This window comes from Somniosus microcephalus, chromosome 8 (genome assembly GCF_052327205.1).
Source record: "Somniosus microcephalus isolate GS21.2 chromosome 8, FLI_Smic_1.0, whole genome shotgun sequence".
Lineage (NCBI taxonomy): Eukaryota > Metazoa > Chordata > Chondrichthyes > Squaliformes > Somniosidae > Somniosus > Somniosus microcephalus.
This window is the reverse complement of record NC_140994.1, coordinates 63585595-63606579: the sequence shown is the minus strand read 5'-3', so window position 1 is coordinate 63606579 and position 20985 is coordinate 63585595. Positions and strand designations below refer to the sequence as shown.

Here is a 20985-nt window from a genome sequence, read left to right as displayed (position 1 = left end):
AAGCAAAGCAATCCTCTTCGCTGTTGCCTCCTTGCATTATTACAGGTCTGTCATTATGTCTGCGCTCCATGCTGAAACAGTCACACTTCTACTCGACCATTTGTGCCCAGACCATTTTATTTTCCTCTTTTACTAGGCCTTTGATAGCATAAATCTGCAGCTGTCATTCTCTTATTTGTGCAGACTAGTCCACTCATTTCCCATTGAAAATACTTCCATCACAGGTGCTGGAAGCCCCCTCATGCCTTCTGCTTTTACCATGCAGTATTTTTCAATACAGAATAAGTGTGAGCTTTTAAAAAGTCGCCAACATGGTTAAAACTGCTGTTTTTAAAGCTTAACATTACATTCAGCTTGAACTACAAACATGGATGGTATTCATGTTTCATATTTTGTTTTTCTAAATATTCAGGGAAAAAAATGAAGATTCAAGGTGAAAAACTTGTTTTGTCTTTGGAAACTAAATGAATCTCGAGTGCTTCTGTGGTAACAGCTGAAATCCATGCATGATCCAAGCACGTGCACTTTTTCTTCAAGTAATGTGTCACCAGTAATTATGGATCATGATGTTTCAGTACAGCATGGGCAGGAAGTGCGCAGACAAACCTTGTTGACATGTATCTGAACACTAGGGGAATCATCACAGGAGTGCTGAAACCAACACTGAGAGTCTGGCTCCCTGTCCTTGCACAGATCTTGTCACGACCTCTGAGAAGAGAAGCAGCACTAATCAGAGACTACAACCGGGCCCTAGCAAACTCACCTGCTTATTAATGAAGCTTCCGAGGTCCCGCCTTAAGTTCAAGAACTGCTTCTGGTTAGCGGCCGAAACACTCAAAATCTCTGAACTCTCACCTAAAGTTAAGTGACGGACGATGTGGGAAACCAGTGGGGGTCGAGAATCAGGACCTGATCGTGAACCCCGTGGATCAACCCAGCTTCACCATGCAGCGTAAAATAGGGGGCATTGTGAACCGTGTCAGAATTTCATATGGGTGCTGCAACCACCTGCTACGTAAAGGGAAGATGAAGCGATGAGCGACTGTGGAGAAGCTATCCAAACCATGGAGCATCTTGGGAATCATTGTTCACTAAGATCCTTTCCTGCAGGAATAGCTTCTACACGCTCCGTTTCACCAGAGGCCATAAAGTGGATGACGAACTTGGATGTCAACATGTAATGTTGCTTTTCCAGCTGCAATACGAAAGAAGTACAGCATTGGGCCTTTATAGTTGAAGCTTACTATCAACTTGGTACTGGCTTGAGCTTATGCATTATTTAGCTGTTGGTGAGAGAATTGCTAATGTTGCAATCCTAGCATCAAAAAAAAGCTAAATAATGTTATAATTAAAAGTAGAATAACACTCCTGCTAATCCATCAGGGCATCATTTTGCATGTGGGAACTGATGCCGCGTGCTTCCTATCAGCCTTTCCTGATGCTACGCTGTAAAATCTATGAATGTTTTTACTCAGATTTAGATAACAAAGCAGCCAAGTGCTGGAAAGTTGCTTGGTACAATTCAAATGCTCTGTGGATCAATGTCTACAATAGATAAACTTTGTTCTCCGCTATCTTCTGATTTATTATTTATCAGCTTTCTTGCCTCGACATCCGTGATCAATGTAAAATAAATATATTGTAAGTGCATTTTAAATGTTAAAATAGATTAAATCAGACCAAACCAAACCAAAAAAGATCAATAATCAGTGCATCCAGCATTTTACCAAAAGCTCTTCAAACTGTCTGTACTGCTCCTCTCCCATCCCAACATCCCCCATGCTCTGCCTCCATTGTCCTACTCACTTGATAAATTTCACTCAATCACTACTTGGTTATAAAAAAGTTAACACCCATGTGTGGTGAAGTCGAGTTATTCATGCTTCCTCATTAAGTGGTTTCTGTATTCTATGTACCATTATTACCGTAATGTAACATTCCGTTCCTACAATGTCTTGATGTTCTAAGCTGTTGTGTGCAATCATAGATTATTTTTTAAGGATTTCTTGGGTTTTGAAGGCAAGTGGTACAGTTGTGTGATTGGAACTGTGGGTGCTGAAGCTTTATTGCCTTGTCCTTGATTGTGTATGACTCTCACGCTGGCTTATCTGGTGGTTGTAGTTTTATATGTGGGTCTTTGAGGGCATCTTCTGTGAAGTGTCATGATCTTGCATCTTCCTCTGATGCATGGCAGCAAAAGCAAAATGAAAGGTAATCATTGTCATCTGTAATTCCGTGAGTGCTGTTAGGTAAATTTTAGGTTGGTTTCAGAAAATACAAGTTCTAGTGGCAACGAGAAGTAGTGTTCTATCTACTGTGGGTGTGACGTTTCCATGTGGCAGATGCTGGAGACATAACATAACATAAAACAAACAAATCCCTGGAAGTAAGCTATAAAACTGTAACCTAAGTAAATGTTTAAAATACATATCCTTTATATTGCTTTCTGATAGGAGAAACATGTACAACGTTTGTGCAATTTTACAAGTGAAAACATTGTTTTATATGAGCTCTTGATTTTTGCCTTTTACAAGAACTTCCCAGTATCTTCACACAATGCTGAATGAAAATCAGAGTTTCTGTTTCCTTGTAGCATAATTACCATAATATGAGAAAATAATTCACAGTAGATTAGGGGAAATTGCACACACATATAGTATATGATTATGTAATTAAAATAGGCCGCCAACAAATTTTTGACTAACTTGATTTGGAGAAATTCCATCACAGAAAATCCATTCTATTGTCAGTTAAGACACAATGTAGACTCAAGTTCACTTTGCACTTTCAGTAATGATTTGTTTACTGTCCTTGTTTTCTAGAACCCGGAGCATCGGGGGCTGACAGAGAGGCCAGTCTTGAACTGATAAAGCTGGACATCTCCCGTACATTCCCTTCTCTCTTCATTTTCCAAAAGGTTTGCAATTTTACTTAGAGCTCTATATTATTGAGAGCATCGCTCTAAATCAGAATTATTACATGCCAGTTTCGGAAATATGGCAACCGACTTGAATGTTTTGCTCACTGACCAAGCAGGATGTTCCAGTTACGCACACATCTGGTAAACAGTTAAAAGGATTATAAAGCTTTGTAACCTTCATTGTAGGTTCTTAACTAGCTTATGGTTAGGAATTTGCAATAAAAAACAACTGCTGGGTAATTATTTTGACATTAGATTTTTTTTCCAGAACTAATCAGTATTTTATTGAGACCAATTTTGAGTAAATTGTCAGAACAAAATATATGGATATTAAACTGATTCTGAAAGAATGCATTCAAAGAGAACTAAGCACGTCAGTTAAGCATGAACTCAATCTAATGGGTCTCATTTTAAAAAATAGGTTTTTTTAATGGTCAGTAAAATTTCCAGATAATTCTGACATGGAATTGGTTTGTTTAAACAGGCACTGCTTTCATTCATGTAAATGTATTGGGAAAACTTCTTTGCCAAGGAAATGCTAAAACAATTTAGTCACACAATGATGCATTTAGACATGATTTAAATGATTTTTAAATGGTCAAAGTAGCTCAAAGGTTATCCCTCTTTAGAGCAAGGTTAACCATTGATATCTCTTACAAAATTCCCTGCCAAAAAATCATTGATTCTGTAATTTAAGCTACAGCTTTTTTTCCTGTTTAAGCTGTGAATAATAAACCTGTGGAAGAAGACTTGTAATTGCATATTCCTGCAAGCAAGGAATACTCCCTATATTGTGTGCCTTTGATTAAGGGTTGATTTCAGGCAACTTCAATTCAAACAATGTTAATCACAATTGTTTGAGGTTTTTTAAAGAAAGGGTATTGTGATATTTTCAAATTTGAAAGGTGTGCACTTCCACTGTCATCATAAAATGGCAAATGCCAATATAACAGTTAAACCACATTCAAAGAGAGAGATTTGCGATGGTGAATTAGCAACAGGGAATGCCCATTTATGAAATGTATTCACATATCAAAAGAGCAATCACAGTATCAATCATGGGATGTTGCAGCACAGAAACGGGCCATTTGGCCTTTCAAGTCTTTGCCAGTGTTTTTCTCTCATAAGCCACCTAATCAAAACCCACTCTCCTTGCTTCCCATACCATTTAATATTCATATTAGGTTAATCATTGTTTTAAGTTAAGCCTTGTAAGCTTTTATCAGCTGCCATTAGACTGGCAGGTTGGCTGAATTTTTCAACATCTATAATGTATAACTAGTCAATCTTCCCGTGGCTTCGTACATAGGTAGTCAAGACCAATTTAAATTATTTTTCAGGTCAAGCAGTGAGGGGGGAGGGGGGAAAGAGATGAGAAGATGGGAAGAGAGGGGGGAAGGGTGGGGACAGGAGGGGTAGGTTAGAGGTCAAGGAATGGAAAAGAGAGGGCCACAGGAGGGTGTGCTCTTCAGTGTTCTGTGTCTCTGGCTGTGAAATCCTCGCAATTAATTCGGTGATGCCAATCCACTGCCGAGGGGAGGTTGCTGAGAGGGGAATTCAAATAGTGAGGATAAGATGATTGAGGCATGAGTTGGCCCTTGGGAAGGACAGTATCAGCCAGATTTTGTGGAGGGGGGGGTGTTACTGTGGAAAAATAAATTGTGTTCATTGTATTTGTTTTCCTGTAATGCCCCATAATAAGATCTGACAGTCATGTGTTACATTTGAAGGGTGGACCATATCATGATCTCTTGCACAGTGTCCTTGGGGCATATACCTGCTATAGGCCTGATGTTGGATATGTAAGTATTTGACCTTTTACGATCATGTATTTGTAAAATTTGGTATCCTGTTCGTAAGCCATTCTCCTATTTGCCAGTTGCAGTTTTAGTGAACCAGTTGTATTGGTATGCATATATGTTTTATATTTTGACATAACACAATCATGAAGGTAATACCTGTATAACACGTTTTCTGCTTTCTAAATTCAGGCTAATCAATCTGCAAAGATTTTGATATTTCTGGTCCGTAGTCCATGGCTTTTAAAACCCTTTGTGTCACATTATTATGGTCCTATATGGCTTCCTTATTATCTGTTATTTATCGAGGCTAGAATCTTGCCAGTAGAACAGTGAGGCTGCTTATTACAAGTTTGATTTACTTTCTTGAGTTCAGGGGCATCAGCTGCTCCAGTAAGCGGTTCTGGTCAGCTCCTTTATAAAAAAAGAACCCATGTCTCTTGTGTTCTGGAGTTAACTCACATCTACTTGTATGATAGCATTACCCAGAGGATCTAACAATACTTCCCCTTGACATACAAAGTAGATATTGTAAACTCGCATGTGTACTCCTTTAATCTTTCGCTAGGCAGAACTTTGAGAGAGAAAGTTTGTTTTTGGAAAATGGGTGACGGTTATTACCATTTCTATTTGTCTTGAGGGCATTAAGAGAATGGAGTCACATGTAGTCCAGACCAGGTAAGGATGCAGGTTTCCTTCCCTGAAGGACATTACAATAATCCGGCAGTTTTCATGGTCATTTATTTCTGGTGCTCATCCACAAATTGCCACATTTATTGAATTTAATCTGACAATTTGCTATGGTGGGATTTGAACTCGCCACCTCTGGGTTGCTCGTCCAGTACCACAACCATTACACTACCATACCTTGAAGAACAAGGCTGATGATAAATCAAGAAACTGGTTAATTTTGCAGAATACAAGTGGCTGAGCAAAAGTAGCACTTCTCCAACAACCCTTCCTGTAACAACATAAAACACACTACGCTATCCTGAAGAGCGGGCCCAACATTCAGTTATTAATTTTCTTTTCTTTCAGGGCAGCTATATCTTAAATCCCAGATCGAGCAAGACCTGCCATCTCGCAGTGTTTGTTAGACATAACTGACCCTGAACATAGTTCTGTAATAGCCAGTGCTGTTGCTAGTTATATCCCAAAGGAGCGTAGATATTCCCTGTGACCATGCATGGTGATTACCTCCCTCCAATCTGTTACTCCAATTGTGTTCCCCAAGATTGAAGAAAATGGGCTTCTTGGCTCCCTGTTGCTGGAGCAGGTTATAAAATACTTTGTAGTTTGCAAGTATAGCAGAACTGCAAAGGAAAATACAGGTAGTGTTAAAATCTTCGTAAAAAGTAAAAGTGACAATGCATGAAATTCTGCACATTCTGACACGGCAATGTGGAAGCCAGATCATAAGTTGATAATTAAACTTCAATAAAGCAATTAGTCATAAACATGCCATTTCCTGCAGGTCCAAGGAATGTCCTTTGTTGCAGCAGTGCTTATCCTTAATTTGGAAGAAGCAGATGCTTTCATAGCTTTCGCCAACCTATTGAACAAACCCTGTCAGCTGGCATTTTTCCGTGTGGATCATGGCATGGTAAGGACATTGCAGTGCACAGATATCTTGAAACAGATGACAAGATTACTTGATGCTTTTTTTTTTGCATATAGAAGGGCTGATGCTACCTCAAACCAATTGTGGAGCCACCGACAATTAGTCTACGACAACGGCATTGGGTTTGTTTCAGATGCGCTGTAGGAAAAATGTCTGTTTAAGCCATAAAATCTTAATGCAACTGTGCATGTTACAATTGTTATGTTACGCATTGGTATGATTCCCCTTTTGTTAAAGTCGCACCATTCCTCGTCCATTCTCACATATCAGCAAATGTCTTAAAAATGGTCACGTGTGAGAGTCCAGCAGAGAGGTCAAACAACACGAAGGTTGATAATTCAGGAGAATTTGTGTCACATGGCACTTGTGATATAATTGGTTAGAAAAATCTGCTCTCACTTCTCTGCTGTGGTGCGCTTATTGTCTTTTCTCTTTCTGCTTTTGCTCCCTCCCTGTGGGAGGAGGGATGTTAACCTCTGTGGTTCATTACTCCTGCTGACTTGATCAGGGGGTGCACAGCATGGGGAAATCCCACCTGCAAATACACATCATACCGTACCGTGGCAAAACATGCATTGAACATGTCACCAACTTAATTTGTGTATTAGAAGTTATATGGAGAGAAGGTAATTGGAATGCAAGAGAACTCAAGTGATGAAAAATATTTGAGGAAAAAATCCTTGATAACTAGAGGCTCAATAACTAAGTGTACAACACGGTGTAGTAATGAAGCCTATGGATCATGAAGGTCCCACTTCATTCCGTGATTTAGCAGATGTTGGCCATGGCAAAAATGGGGATGATATAATGACCTACGCATCCCTGGACTGGGCGGGGGACAAAATCAGGTTTTCTTGCTCTTGTTTGCTATTTCATGACCTCTCCTGAAAAGTATGTGTGTGAACTTCAGGTGAGGACAGATTGGATTTGGCTGTAATCCCTCCCACAAGTCAAATGGTAGAACAACACTCTCATTGTCTAGGCTTCAGTGAAAATTGGGCAAAGCAGCATGTCTGACAGGACCTGTGGAATGATCCCTCATAAATGAGGGAACACCTTCATGGGACAGGAGGAGAAAAACTAGAAAAAAATCAAAGGAATACTCCAAGGAATATTCATAAAAATCATAACTGTGGACCATATGATGGCGCACTACTCTCCCAGTGGGTAATCTTTTCCTTTAATGAAATGGACTGCCCACTGAGAGTACAATATGTCATTATAGTAACTGCTCAGGTCAACTCAGTTTAACAATGAAGCTGGTATCCAGCATTCTTGTCATTGTGGGTTGTTTTTGTGCACTGTAGCCTGGCCGTAATCACCCCAATTTTAATTTAATCGGATTTAAAGGTCAAATACAGAGAAAGGTTCAGATCTTGATTTTTGTGAGCCAATTTGTATTCCTTTCAAGACAAATCATTAAAAAAAAAGTAACTACATGATAAAATTGGTTGACAAGTTTTTTAAATAATTGAAATCTAAAAAAAATGATTAAACAAATATTCTTCTCCTCAGATGCTGAAATATTTTGCATCATTTGAAGTGTTTTTTGAAGAAAATCTTCCAAAACTTTTTACACACTTCACGAAAAATAATTTGACTCCAGATATCTACCTTATAGACTGGTAAGTGCAATAATCATTTGTTTGGATGTTGAATCTTCAGTAATATTGAAAATTTTGCAGTTTAGGGTCAGTGTGCACTATATTTGTTGACGGATTGATATCCAGAGTAAGTGTTTAACCTTTTGAAATAGTTCAGCAAAACTGATCAGATTTTATTCCAATCCTTTTATTCCATTCCTTGCACGAGTATATGTAATTTGTAATGCATAGTACGGACTGCATCGTATTACTTGTTTGAATGGTGCATGGCTACAGCAGCCACTATTACACTGTTCCTTTGATTGTTGTATTTTAAATTGCAGGATATTTACACTCTATAGTAAGTCACTGCCTCTGGACCTGGCTTGTCGAGTCTGGGATGTCTTTTGCCGTGATGGGGAAGAGTTCCTTTTTCGGACAGCGTTGGGCATCCTCAAATTGTATGAGGACATTTTAGTGCAAATGGACTTTATTCATATAGCTCAATTCCTTACCAAACTGCCTGAAGACATCACATCAGAAAAGCTTTTTGCTTGCATCACTACTGTTCAGATGCACAGCAGTAACAAAAAATGGACACAGGTGAGGAAACGCATTGTTAGCTGAGTATTGAGTGTTTAGTTCATGACTATTACTGGTACAGAATGCATAATTAATGTGGAAAATGCTTGATATGTGAAGACCTTTATTTCAACAACAATACAGGCTTGGTATGTCTCAGCAATCTGCAGTCACTTATAACATGATAAACTATAAGAGCAAAGCTTGAATAATTTACATATTCTCAAGCACACGAGGTGTGTTACTGCTTTGAAATATAATCTAGTGTGTGCTCTGAAATGGAAAGATTTGGGTATTTGTTACTGATTTTAGTTTTAGTTTTATTTGTGTAGGATTTTGTAACTGACAGCAATAGGTATATTGCACAGAATGCCTTCTGAATTGACAAGTAATGATGGAAATGTTTTTAGCCTTTATATTTATCACATTTTCCTGTGAAGTAATATCCCCTTAAATACCATGCAGCAGTTTAATAATGAAACTCTCCTGATTGTATTTCCGTGTAACTTGTGTCTATGCTTTCTGCTTTCATAGCTCACAACCATCTTGTGCCCATTTCATTATGGTTGTAACCTTGTATGTATGTTTATGGATATATTCCTAAAATTTTGGGAGGTTTCCAAGGTTGAGTACAGTGAATGGCAGGATGTAGTCCTGATTTCCTTTCTCAAATCATTGGGCATAATTACAATACTCAAGTCCCTAATAATTACTGATCAAACTCTGAAGTTTTGATGCAGTAGTCAGAGCCACATTATATGTTCTTGCTTCACTTGTGATGGATGTTAATGAGACAGGCAATCTCTTCTCATGCTATCATTTTCAGGCTGCCACAAACTCAGGCTCCCTCTTAAGGTTCTTATCCATGTTCTTCAGTTTATAGCTTATGGCATCATTTTAACTCCTTGATGGGCCTTCTAACAGAATTACATCTATTCTTTTAATTTAAGAAGGTGAAAATGGGCATTTTGTAAAAGAATGTGTGTGTATATCGGTGTTTAATTGAAATTATAGAACTTGTATGAGCTGGAATTGCAGTGGTCATTCATGGTTTTGCATGCATATGTTGCACTCGTGGCACCATTGTTCATTATGGATTAACAGAGCGGTCTTTCTGTACATTAGTCACTTGATTAATGCTCAGTCCTACCTGAGACTAATCATTTGGACATGAGCAGTAATAGAGTATATGCTGAATAAAGTTAGAAATTACATTCCCGCAATAGGGCCTTTGGGCAAAGCCTATGGGAAAAGAGAAGAGGAAAGCTTGCCGAGATGCAGTAGAGAGCAGGATACAATAATTATAGAGTTGGGAGGAAAAGCAAGAGTGATGGTGTCATATGAAGCAATTTGAATAATTGTCATTAGGAGGCGATGAATGTGGAGCAAAGATAATGTAAGAGAGGAAGAGACTGGGCAGGGTGGAGTGAAGGAAAAAAATGTGGGATGAATGATGAGAGCCACAAAGGGTTTACTCAAAGAATATTTAATCCCATGGGATAAGATGAAATGTGGTAGGAAGTTTCAGTATTTCTGATATGTTATGAGACTCTTGATTGCAAATAGCACGATGATGAAAATTATAATTATCTGAAGCAAAATGGGAGATGAAGGGATTTTGTCTTTCCAACCGGAGGTGCCTTTTATATCTCTGCAACATGTTTTTCTAGTTTTAAAAAGTTTTTAAGGAGCGTCTTCATGGAGGAGAGAGAGGTGGAGAGTGTAAGGGATGAAATTCCAGAGCTTAGGGCCTAGACAGCTGAAGGCACGGCCGCCAATGGTGGGGCAAAGAAAGTGGGGGATAGACAAAAGGCCAGAGTTGGAGGAATGCAAAGTTCTCGGAGGATTGTAGGGCTGGAGGAGGTTGCAGAGATAGGGCGGGGCAAGGCCATGGAGGGAATTGAACACGAGGATGAGAATTTAAAAATTGAGGCATTGGTGGACCGAGAACCAATATAGGCCAGCAATCACGGGTGATGAATAATCGGTTCTTGATGCAGGTAGCAGAGTTTTGGTTGAGCTCAGGTTTATGGGGGGTGGAAGCTGGGTTCCCGGCCAGGAGAGCATTGGGAATAGTTGAGTGTGGAGGTAACTAAAGCGTGGATGAGGGTTTCAGCAGCAGATGGACTGAGGCGGGGTGAAAATAGGTGAAATTATGGAGGTGGAAGTAGGCGATCTTGGTGATGGAGAGAGTATGGACTTGGAAGCTCAGCTCGGGTGGAAAAGGACAGTGAGATTGGGCTGTTGATTGACTATTTTTGTAGTCTGAAAATAGAAACATAGAAGATAGGAACAGGAGTAGGCCATTCGGCCCCTCGAGCCTGCTCCGCCATTCAATGAGATCATGGCTGATCATCCAAACTCAGTACCCTGCCCCTACCTTCTCCCCATATTCCTTGATCCCTTTAGCCTTAAGAAATATATCTAACTCCTTCTTGAATATATTTAATTAATTGGCCTCAACTGCCTTCTGTGGTAGATAATTCCACAGGTTCACCACTCTCTGGGTGAAGAAATTCCTCCTCATCTCTGTCCTAAATGGCTTACCCCTTATCTTTAAACTGTGACCCCTGGTTCTGGACTCCCCTGCCATCGGGAACATCCTTCCTGCATCTAGTCTGTCTAGTCCTGTTAAAATTTTATAAGTTTCAATGAGATCCCTCTCATTCTTCTAAACTCCAGCAAGTATAAGCCCAATCGACCCAATCTCTCATCGTACGTCATTCTTGCCATCCCAAGAAAATAATGTTCTTACATAAAAGCTGTTCCTCTCTAACATCTTCCAGTTCTGATGAAAGGTCATCGACCTGAAACATTGACTCTGTTTCTCACTCCACAGATGCTGCCTGACCTGCTGAGTATTTCCAGCATTTTCAGTTTTTATTTCAGATTTCCAGTATCCACAGTATTTTCCTTTTAGTTCTGAAAGTACAGTACTGGTTGTGATGAATATAGTATTTTTTAATGTAAAAATTGTTTAGAATAGAAATTTATTAGCATCAACAGTTGAATGTGTAGAGAAAACTGTTTATTAAATTCTATGTTTCAGTAGTGTTCTACTATAAAAATCAATCACTATAAAAAAGAAAGTGTGAAACAGGCACAGGAATTAGACAGCAGCTGGCCAGAAGAAACTACAATTATTATTTTTATGTTATAAGCTATAACACTGAAGTCAGAGGCAAATATGGCGAGGGAAAGGGCCTTTCAGAATTGACTCTGGTTACTAAGTGCACAGAAAATCCTACTTCAGTTTGTGCCGGGGTACTAACTGACAAGTTAGAAATTATCTCTGCTCGTGATGCAAGTGAATGGACATTCCAGCAACCAGAGGGCTATCTCCACTGGGAGATGAGGAACGTGTGTCTTTCCCCCTTCCTCCCATCCTCCAGTAGTTATCTGAGGGCGTTTAACAGAAGAGGAGTGATATGTGAAGCTTTGCTGCTGGCTCTCTATCTGGATTTTGGATTGATACAGAATGTTGAAGCGCAGCCATTAACATTAACCACCCTCCTTCGCTTGGCTGAACTTGTTCTCACATTGAACAACTCCTCCTTTGACTCCACTCACTTCCTCCAAATGAAAGGTGTTGCTATGGGAACCCACATGGGTCCTAGCTATGTCTGCCTTTTCGTGGGATATGTGGAACATTCTTTGTTCCAGTCCTACTCGGGTCCCCTCCCTCACCTCTTTTTCCAGTACATTGATGACTGTATCAGTGCCGTTTCCTGCTCTCGCCCTGAACTAGAAAATTTCAATCACTTTGCTTCCAATTTCAACCCTTTCCTCACCTTCACATGGTCCATCTCCGACTCTTCCCTTCCCTTCCTCGACTTCTCTGTCTCTATCTCTGGGGATAGGCTATTGACAAACATCCACTACAAGCCCACTGACTCCCACAGCTACCTGGACTACACTTCCTCCCACCCTGCTTCCTGTAAGGACTCTATTCCATTCTCCCAGTTTCTCCATCTCCACCGCATCTGCTCTGACTATGCCACCTTCCATACTAGTGCTTCTGACATGTCTTCCTTTTTCCTCAACCGAGGATTCCCCTCTACCATGGTTGACACAGCCGTTGACCATTTCCGTTCTATTTCCTGCACTTCTGCTCTCACTCCTTCCCCTCCCTCCCGGAACCACGATAGGGTTCCCCTTGTCCTCGCCTTTCACCCCACCAGCCTCCACATTCAACGGATCATTTTCCGCCACCTCCAGCGTGATCCCACCACCAAACACATCTTCCCCTTGCCTCCCCTTTCAGCATTCCGAAGGGACCGCTCCCTCCGCGACACCCTGGTCCACTCCTCTCTCACCCCCAACACCCCTTCCCCTTTGCCCGGCACCTTCCTATGCAAGCGCAGGAGATGCAACACTTGCCCTTTTACCTCCTCCCATCCCACTGTCCAGGGCTTCAAACACTCCTTCCAGGTGAAACAGCGATTTACTTGTACTACTTACAATTTAGTATACTGTATTCGCTGCTCACGATGCGGTCTCCTCTACATTGGGGAGACCAAACGCAGATTGGGTGACCGCTTTGTGGAACACCTCCGTTCAGTCCATAAGGGTGAACCCGAGCTTCTGGTCGCCTGTCACTTTAATTCTCCGCTCCACTCCCACTCTGACCTCTCCGTCCTCGGCCTCTTGCACTGTTCCAATGAAGCTCAACCTAAGCTCGAGGAACAGCACCTCATCCTTCGATTAGGCACTTTACAGCCTTCTGAACTCAACATCGGTTCAAAAATTTCAGACCATAACTTCTGCCCCCATCATTTTTTTCTCTCTCATGGCAGTTGTCGATCATTCTGCCATTGAGTCATCTTTTGTTTCTTAACTTGTCCCATTACCATCTCCTGTTGCTTTGCACCATCATCCCTTTTGTCTTTTAATCTCTCCTGCCTTCCATCCTGTCAGACCTTGCCTTTTGTTCCTTCCTCCCCTCCCCCCTCTCCCTGCCCTTGCACTTGCTTAAAAACCTGTTACATCTCCATCTTTTTACAGTTCTGATGAAGGGTCATCGACCTGCAACATTAACTCTATTTCTCTCGCCACAGATGCTGCCTGACCTGAGTATTTCCAGCATTTTCTGTTTTTATTTCAGATTTCCAGTATCTGCAGTATTTTGCTTTTGCATTAACAGTCGAGGCCTGGTTTAAGCACTAGCAACTCTTATGGCAAGGATCTTGTAACTGTGCATGATGCATCTCTCCAATATTGTCCAGGGTAGACTCTGGCGTGGAGTAGACTTTTCTCATTAAGTTCACTATTGTTTTGGAGTCTGCTGGGTTCAGGACTGAGAGGGGTTTTATCTGCCATTTGATTCCTTAAGTGCATAATTACAGTAATTATTAATGCTGCAGTGCACCTCCATTCTCAAGTTAATTTGTAAATCAGACTTTTTGGCCATTTGTACAAAGTCTCATTCTTTCCTTTTATAATCTGCAGGTGTTTGCTTCACTGATGAAGGAAAACAAGGAAGTTGAGAAAAACCACAGCCCTGCCCTGAAAAGTTAATATTCCTTTGAGGACATTTGATGTTTGCGACTGTCAGTGAGCAGGAATTTGTTAGCATTAATGGTGTAGCAATATTATATGGAAATTTCTTCAGTGCATCTATTTAAAATTGATGTCTGTTGGAGTTAAAGAACTGAATATTGTTGGACTGCGAATGACCCAAAGATCTGTGTCTGTCATCCTCATTGATGGGAAGAGTGTTTTGGTGCAGTTGATCCTTTCGTGGCTTGCGTCCAACAAAATGAAGAAATGTTTACACTAATGTCAGTATTAAAGGAAAAATCGAGTCCTGTGCAAAGTAGTTTATTCTGCATTTATTAGCTGATTGAAAACTGAGATGTAAAATTTCTGAGCACTTATAGACCAACCAGCTTGCTGTACACTTTTTTTTGGTGCACAGAATACCTCCAAAGCCAGCTGATTCCCAGAAACTACCTAATGTGGACCAAATGGATTTTGAATTACTTTCCTCCATTATGTGTAATTTTTTAGTGATAGTCCTGTTTGGAAATAGCTGGTTTTTACTTTTTAATGCGGTCATTTTGCTTTCTAAGATTCTGAAGTAAAAGGCCCAGGCTGAGAGCATCAAAACCAGTACTGTTCTGCTTTACAGAACCACCATTCCTGTTAGCAACCTGCAAAGGTGCTTGGTTTGAAATATTCCACAACATCCTCTTTAATATTTCCAGGCATTTCCTGTTTCTTGTAAACCTGAGAAGGATCTTTTTTATTCAATTACTGAACTGTGGCATTTTTTTATTCAATTACTGAATTGTACTACAAATATTTTTACTGACCTTCATTTCAGTAGTTAGCTGCTTTTCTGGTGCTTTCAACAGTGGAAATAGGGGTGTTGTATCATTTCCAGGCCTAGGGGCGAACTGCAAGCAGAATGGTAGAACTGTGAAATGTCCAAGTTTAGAAACTTCCAAATATTGTACTACTACAGTTTAAAGTCAGTGTCTCTCAGCTGATGAAGCCTTTGTGATTGTCCTCAGACAGGTGCTGTGGGCTTGACTTTCGTAACTGTGTATGTTTTATGATGTGCAATACAGAAAACTCCAAAATGGCACAGTGCTTTGCACAAGTCTTGGAATGTAACCATGATAACATTCAATAACTTTTATTTCAAATCAGGTGATGATAAACTGATGACAGCTACAAGCTGTAGCAATGTGTGCTATATTACAGTACATTGCTCAAGACTGTTGTCTGCTCACAATGGAACAATAAAGTGAGATTATTTGTCAGTAATCACAAAAGGGCAGAGGGCTAACTATCAGGCTTTTTTCTAACCTGACTTGTAATTTCTGCAATGAGTGTGGTGACAGATGTTTGTGTAAATTTGAGATTTGTCTCGCGTGCAGATTATAAAGTATACTTTCTTACACTTTTCTGTTTTTTATTTGAAAGGATTTGTACTTTATTTTCTTGTATTCTTAGCAAAACCAGTTCCTGTATTCCCTGTATTGCAAATTATCTTATTGGAGTATAAAAATATGAATTGTGTAGGAATTTTTACCTTCTAGTTTGTTTTGAAGTCTCTATTAAAGGAATTGGCATGTTACATAAACAATAGTGTACTACAGATTGAGTGCAAAATACTTTGTTTGAATTATAAGATTTTTTATTTATATATCCTTTCATTTAGTTGAATGAAATTCTTTATCTTGCTTTCTATTGTACAGATTTCGTACTGACTACAGATGTAATGTATATGCAAATTGATTGTAAATAGAAGGGAAACAGTCCACAGCTAATACCACTAGATACCAGTTTCACATGTAAATAAAGTATGAAGTCAAGTGCCTTCAAATGTGTGCTTTTTCAGTTTTGCGTAACTTTCAATAGGGTTATCCTATTTGGTGTTCTCCAAATAGGACGTGTAGCATCACATGGGTAAGTGTTCAGTAGTTGGTTCTGTGAGGCAATAAACAAAAAAACCCAGTTGTCATTCCCTCTTAGAGGCAGTTTTTCTTGCCTATGTTCTTCTCCCTGTCTTTTTTTTGTATGTGGGTCTGATTTTTAATATTTCCACAATAGCTGTTGCTATCTAACATCAGTAAAATCAAGTAAAATGATGTTTCCTTAATGTATTTTTCCATTTCAGAGCTTTCTAGTGTAGTGAACAGTGTCTTACTAAAAGCCTGCGATGCTGCACATTTCTTCAATAGCTATCAGCAGGCCACGTTGTGGTGTTGAGCACATTAGTTAGTTTTGAATTTCCATTGATTTAGGTATTTGCATAACTCTTGGCTAATGAAAGGAGGTCAGATGAATTTTACAGTTGTTTCCTTTTTTTTCATATGCTCTTTGGGTCTCCCTGAGCACTCCAGCTGAAAGGTGACCTGGTGGCAGATCTATGGCCATGTTCAGCTGGCCACTACCAGGTAGATTTGGAATGACTTGTCTTGGGAAATCCTCTCCCTGTAGGAAAGCTCTGGAACGTCACTTATGCACCTTTTTTTTTAAATTCGTTTTGGGATGTGGGCATCGCTGGCAAGGCCAATATTTATTGCCCATCCCTAATTGCCCCGAGAAGGTGGTGGTGAACCGCTGTAGTCCATGTGGTGAAGGTACTCCCACAGTGCTGTTAGGGAGGGTGTTCCAGGATTTTGACCCAGTGACGATGAAGGACTGAAGATATATTTCCAAGTCAGGATGGTGTGTTACTTGGAGGGGAACTTGCAGGTGATGGTGTTCCCATGTGCCTGCTACCCTTGTCCTAGGTGGTAGAGGTCGTGGGTTTGGGAGATGCTGCCAAAGAAGCCTTACCGAGTTGCTGCAATGCATCTTGTAGATGGTGCACACTGCAGCCACGGTACGGTGGTGGTGGAGGGAGTGAATGTTTTAGGTGGTGGATGCGGTGCCAATCAAGCAGGCTGCTTTGTCCTGGATGTTGTTGGAGCTGTACTCATCTAGGCAAGTGAAGAGTATTCCATCACACTCCTGACTTGTGCCTTGTAGATGGTGGAAAGGCTTTGGGGAGACTGGAGGTGAGACACTCGCCACAGAATACCTAGCCTCTGACCTGCTCTTGTTGCCACAGTATTTATCTGGCTGGTCCAGTTAAGTTTCTGGTCAATGGTGACCCCCAGGATGTTGATGGTGGGGAATTGGGGGTTGGTAATGTATTTATAATTATTGTGATTCAGAATCTCACCGGAGAACTTGTTCTGGTGTCCAGCAGAAAGGGCTGTCTCCACAGGTGTACACTTCATATGAGCCAAAACATAAATTTGTGCTCAAAGTAATCTGGGAGCTAATAGGCCCAGGGTGAACAATGAATCCCTTATGCTGCTGATAAGTTTATTGGAAATAATATGAGATGCTTTTTACTCTCGTAATCTTTGCATCTGATAGACAAATAACACTAACAGATCATATATTTCAGGCTATCAACTATAAATCAGGTTATTGCAAATTAAAACTAAATAGAAGCCAGTGTGCAAACAGCAGATTTTACTAATTGCAATAGAGGAATTATTGATTTATCATCTGCATTTTAAATCCAGTTCACATCTCAACTAATAATTCTGGTAACTTGGAACACACACCTGTGCTGAAAAGCTTCTGTCAATTTAGATATTCACCAATTAACCCCAGCTCATTCAACGACCTTGTGAAGTGGTTATGCACTAAAGACACCGGGCACTTATATCCCTTCATTGCTATGAAGTCCAAACTGGCACCAAGATAGATCAAAAGGGGATAACTTCAGAATAGTTAAATATATCAATCAAAATAGGGTTGAAAGGTACCGTCTGCATGACCACTTTTCCTGATATGTTTACACATGTGAAACAAAGCAACTCTGGTGGGCTAGACGGCAATCCCGAACAATTAGCTCTTTATTTTTTTCAGCCCAGTAATCAGGGACGTCAGGGAAACCTTGAATCTAACACTCAATATACAGCCCACCTAGACCAGGGGTGTCGAATGTATGGTCTGCGGAACAGTTTCATCTGGCCTTTGCTGTGTTCAGGGTTGCTGAGTTTCCTGGAATGGGATATGAAATCTCCCGAGCACTGCTTCTAACAACCCAAGAGAACTCTTTCAATTTTGCACCGATCTTACTCTTTCATTTATTCTTTTGTTAAATGTTTGGCATGATAGATGAATATGTTTTTCAAAAATGTAATGTGAATTGATTTGGTTATTTATCTCTTGTGCACGTCAATCCTGCATAGCCTGCTTAGAAAGTCAAATTAGCCTTGGTTTTAGGTTGTCTTGTTAGGTCCAGGTATAAACTATTTTTGGAGTAGTTGATAAAAATCTGGATCCTACAGTTGGTATTGTACAGTATGTCAGAGTAGCAGCACACTGCCTTCTAAGCACTTCCCCTTTTTTGTTTGAATTGGAAGTGTAAGATAAGGAAAAGGTGAGCTTGAAAAGTAAGTCCATTCAGAACAGGCTGAGCTAAAATAACTTGGGTCTAGTAGCCCAATAAGCTCACTCTTTAGAATGCAGAGAGAGAGGGAAGCAGAAAACTCAACAAACAATTAGTATGCAGCATGATGGAGTTGCACTCTAGTTTGAAAGAAAAATGCTGATTTATCTGATTTTGTTAAAACTACACAATTATTATGACTTTGTGGCTGTGATGTAGGAGCTTCCAAAAGGGAACAGCTGAAAGATGGGATTGGAGGGGGAGACTGTCTTGGTGGCTGGGATTTTAATGATACAAATCCATAAATCTGAGATGCAGATGTGATCATGCCTAAATCTATTGATATGTTTTTATTTCCACCATTTACTTTACTAATGGTGGTGATAAATCTAACAATACAAAGTTTTAATTTAAAAAATAAAGTAGCTATTTTTCCTTGGCCGAACTCATGCTACCGATTCACTTGAGAAAAACAATTACTACCAGCTTCAGGGCTCGAGTTACAAAAGAAAATCTAGCTTTTTTCAGAAACAGAAATAATTTTTTTAAGCACTGACAATTGTCTTCACTAATTTTTGTTCTCCCCCTCGCAAACTACAGTTTGTAACCCAGGTCACACTCTGTGCCAGTTAGGTAAATTACCAGAACATTCACATGAATTATCAAATTAATTTCAGATTTCTTTGTGGACATGAGTGGAAGGCCCACGTTCTTGATTTGTAAGCAACAGGTAGCTGTGCTGAAAATACAACATTTGAAGACACAGTGAAGCAAACCATGGTGAGTAATGATTTGTACACAGAAAAGTTAGGTAAAGATACATTTTCTGAGTTAGCACCATCGTTTAAAAAGCAGCAGTCAATGTTTGCTAATGCTCGCCATGTAAGTGATGCTATTGCCCACAAAATAATTGTGTCATCAAAACCATTTTCTGAGGAATTTTTGAACTACATGCTAAACCTTGCAGAAATAGTGGGGTGGAAATTCAAGCTTGCGTCAAGTCGGGGCCTGAGGCTCATCTGCAATTGGGCCTCTGGCCTCATTGTAATAATAGAGGTGAGCAGCCGGTGTCCACCACGTCTCCAGAAGCCGCTCGACCGACGTTGCGAGTCAAATTTGGGCCTGCTGCATTGCCGATAAATCCTGCAAGGTGGGGGTCGAGGAAAATGCAGGTGAGCTGAGTATGGGCCAGCAGTGTCCCACAGTCATACTGAGGAGCACTTTACAGCCTTCTGGATTCACAACATTGAGTTCAACAATTTCAGACTATAACACCGCCGCCCCCCCCCCCCCCCCCCCTATTTTTTCAGGCGGCAGCTGTTGATGATTCTGCTATCCCCATTTGCATCTTTTAATCTCTCCTGCCTTCCGCCCTAGCACAGACTGTCCCTTCGGTTCCTTCCTCCCCCCACCCCCCCCCCCCCTTTCCCTGCCTCTGCACCTGTTTAAAATCTGTTACATCTCCAACTTTTACCAGTTCTGACGAAGGGTCTCTGACCTGAAACGTTAACTCTGTTTCTCTTTCCACGGATGCTGCCTGGCCTGCTGAGTGTTTCCAGCATTTTCTGTTGTTATTTCAGCACTTCTACTCCTGGCTCCACAGAAAGCAAAGTTTAAATTTTTTTTTAAACTTTTTAAAACATTCCCTACCCTTTCTTAAACTGTTTAAGCCTCTGTACAACTAGGAAAAACGAGTCAGAGCTTGCACGTGCATACTCCATAGTTTTTCTCACATTTTGCAGACGGGTCCTGAAACAGACGCAGAACTTTTTTTTTGCATATTTAACTTGATCCAACAATGATTTCAGGCTAGCCACCAGATGCGCCTAAAAACAGTGAGGACCAATATGGTGGCGGCCATGCTGTCAGTGAAGATTATGTGCGGGACCTCGCCACCAAAAATTGTCATACGTTGTGTCCGTTTTATGTCTAAAACATGGGCGAAATGCATACCCCACTGTGTCCAAATGATGTTTGCTGAATGTGGCCCATGCTTAGTGTCAGGATATCTCATCAGGCTCACCATATAAATTGGGTTTGACACTCCTGACCGAGACACAGGTAATGTACCCACCTTGAAGTGGAAATTGGCATAGCAGCCAGCTATGTGGATTTCCTCCAATATAGAGAAATCAAGGCACGAGAATTTCCACTCAAAATTATGCTTGCAGGAGCCATTATAAGTCGTCCACAGAGCTGATATAATAGATTCTTAACAAAATAATCTTGTGATATGAGAAAAGATAGCTCCGTAAACTGTTATATAAGTGACAAGAAGCTACGTTTCCCTGGACCACTTCTCTGGTAGGAGTACTTAAGCAGTGGCTTTAAAAGGACAGGCTAAGTTAAACAGAGCATCATCTTAACAGTGAAACATGACTGCTGCAGATTGTGAGCAATGCCATGGAAGATCCACTAGTAGAAATACATTGGCTCGGCTTTTGAGGTCAACGGTGAAGAAACGGCGCTCGCTGCTCCCCTTGCTGAGGGCTGCCCACAAAGTATTCGCGGGCTTTAAAGTGGAGAGCGTCAGCGGGAGAAATCTCGGTGGGAATCGCGGAGCAGCGACTAAA

The 20985-nt window shown here is 40.5% G+C and overlaps 1 protein-coding gene across 4 annotated transcripts in view; it reads left to right on the top strand.

The window, feature by feature from the left end:
- The window catches only part of tbc1d12b (TBC1 domain family, member 12b), a 122148-nt gene extending 106316 nt beyond the window's left edge, over nucleotides 1–15832 (top strand). For 2 of the 4 annotated variants that reach the window (XM_085994811.1, XM_085994813.1), the window contains 7 exons: nucleotides 413–433; nucleotides 2823–2917; nucleotides 4651–4722; nucleotides 6194–6322; nucleotides 7856–7965; nucleotides 8268–8526; nucleotides 13954–15832. In XM_085994811.1, coding sequence (XP_085850937.1) covers nucleotides 413–433; nucleotides 2823–2917; nucleotides 4651–4722; nucleotides 6194–6322; nucleotides 7856–7965; nucleotides 8268–8526; nucleotides 13954–14022 — 755 coding nt within the window. In that variant the 3' untranslated portion in view covers nucleotides 14023–15832. The remainder of the gene's footprint in view (nucleotides 1–412; nucleotides 434–2822; nucleotides 2918–4650; nucleotides 4723–6193; nucleotides 6323–7855; nucleotides 7966–8267; nucleotides 8527–13953) is intronic. The other 2 variants (XM_085994812.1, XM_085994814.1) reach the window with 1 other exon arrangement.
- The last annotated feature ends 5153 nt before the right edge of the window (nucleotides 15833–20985 follow it).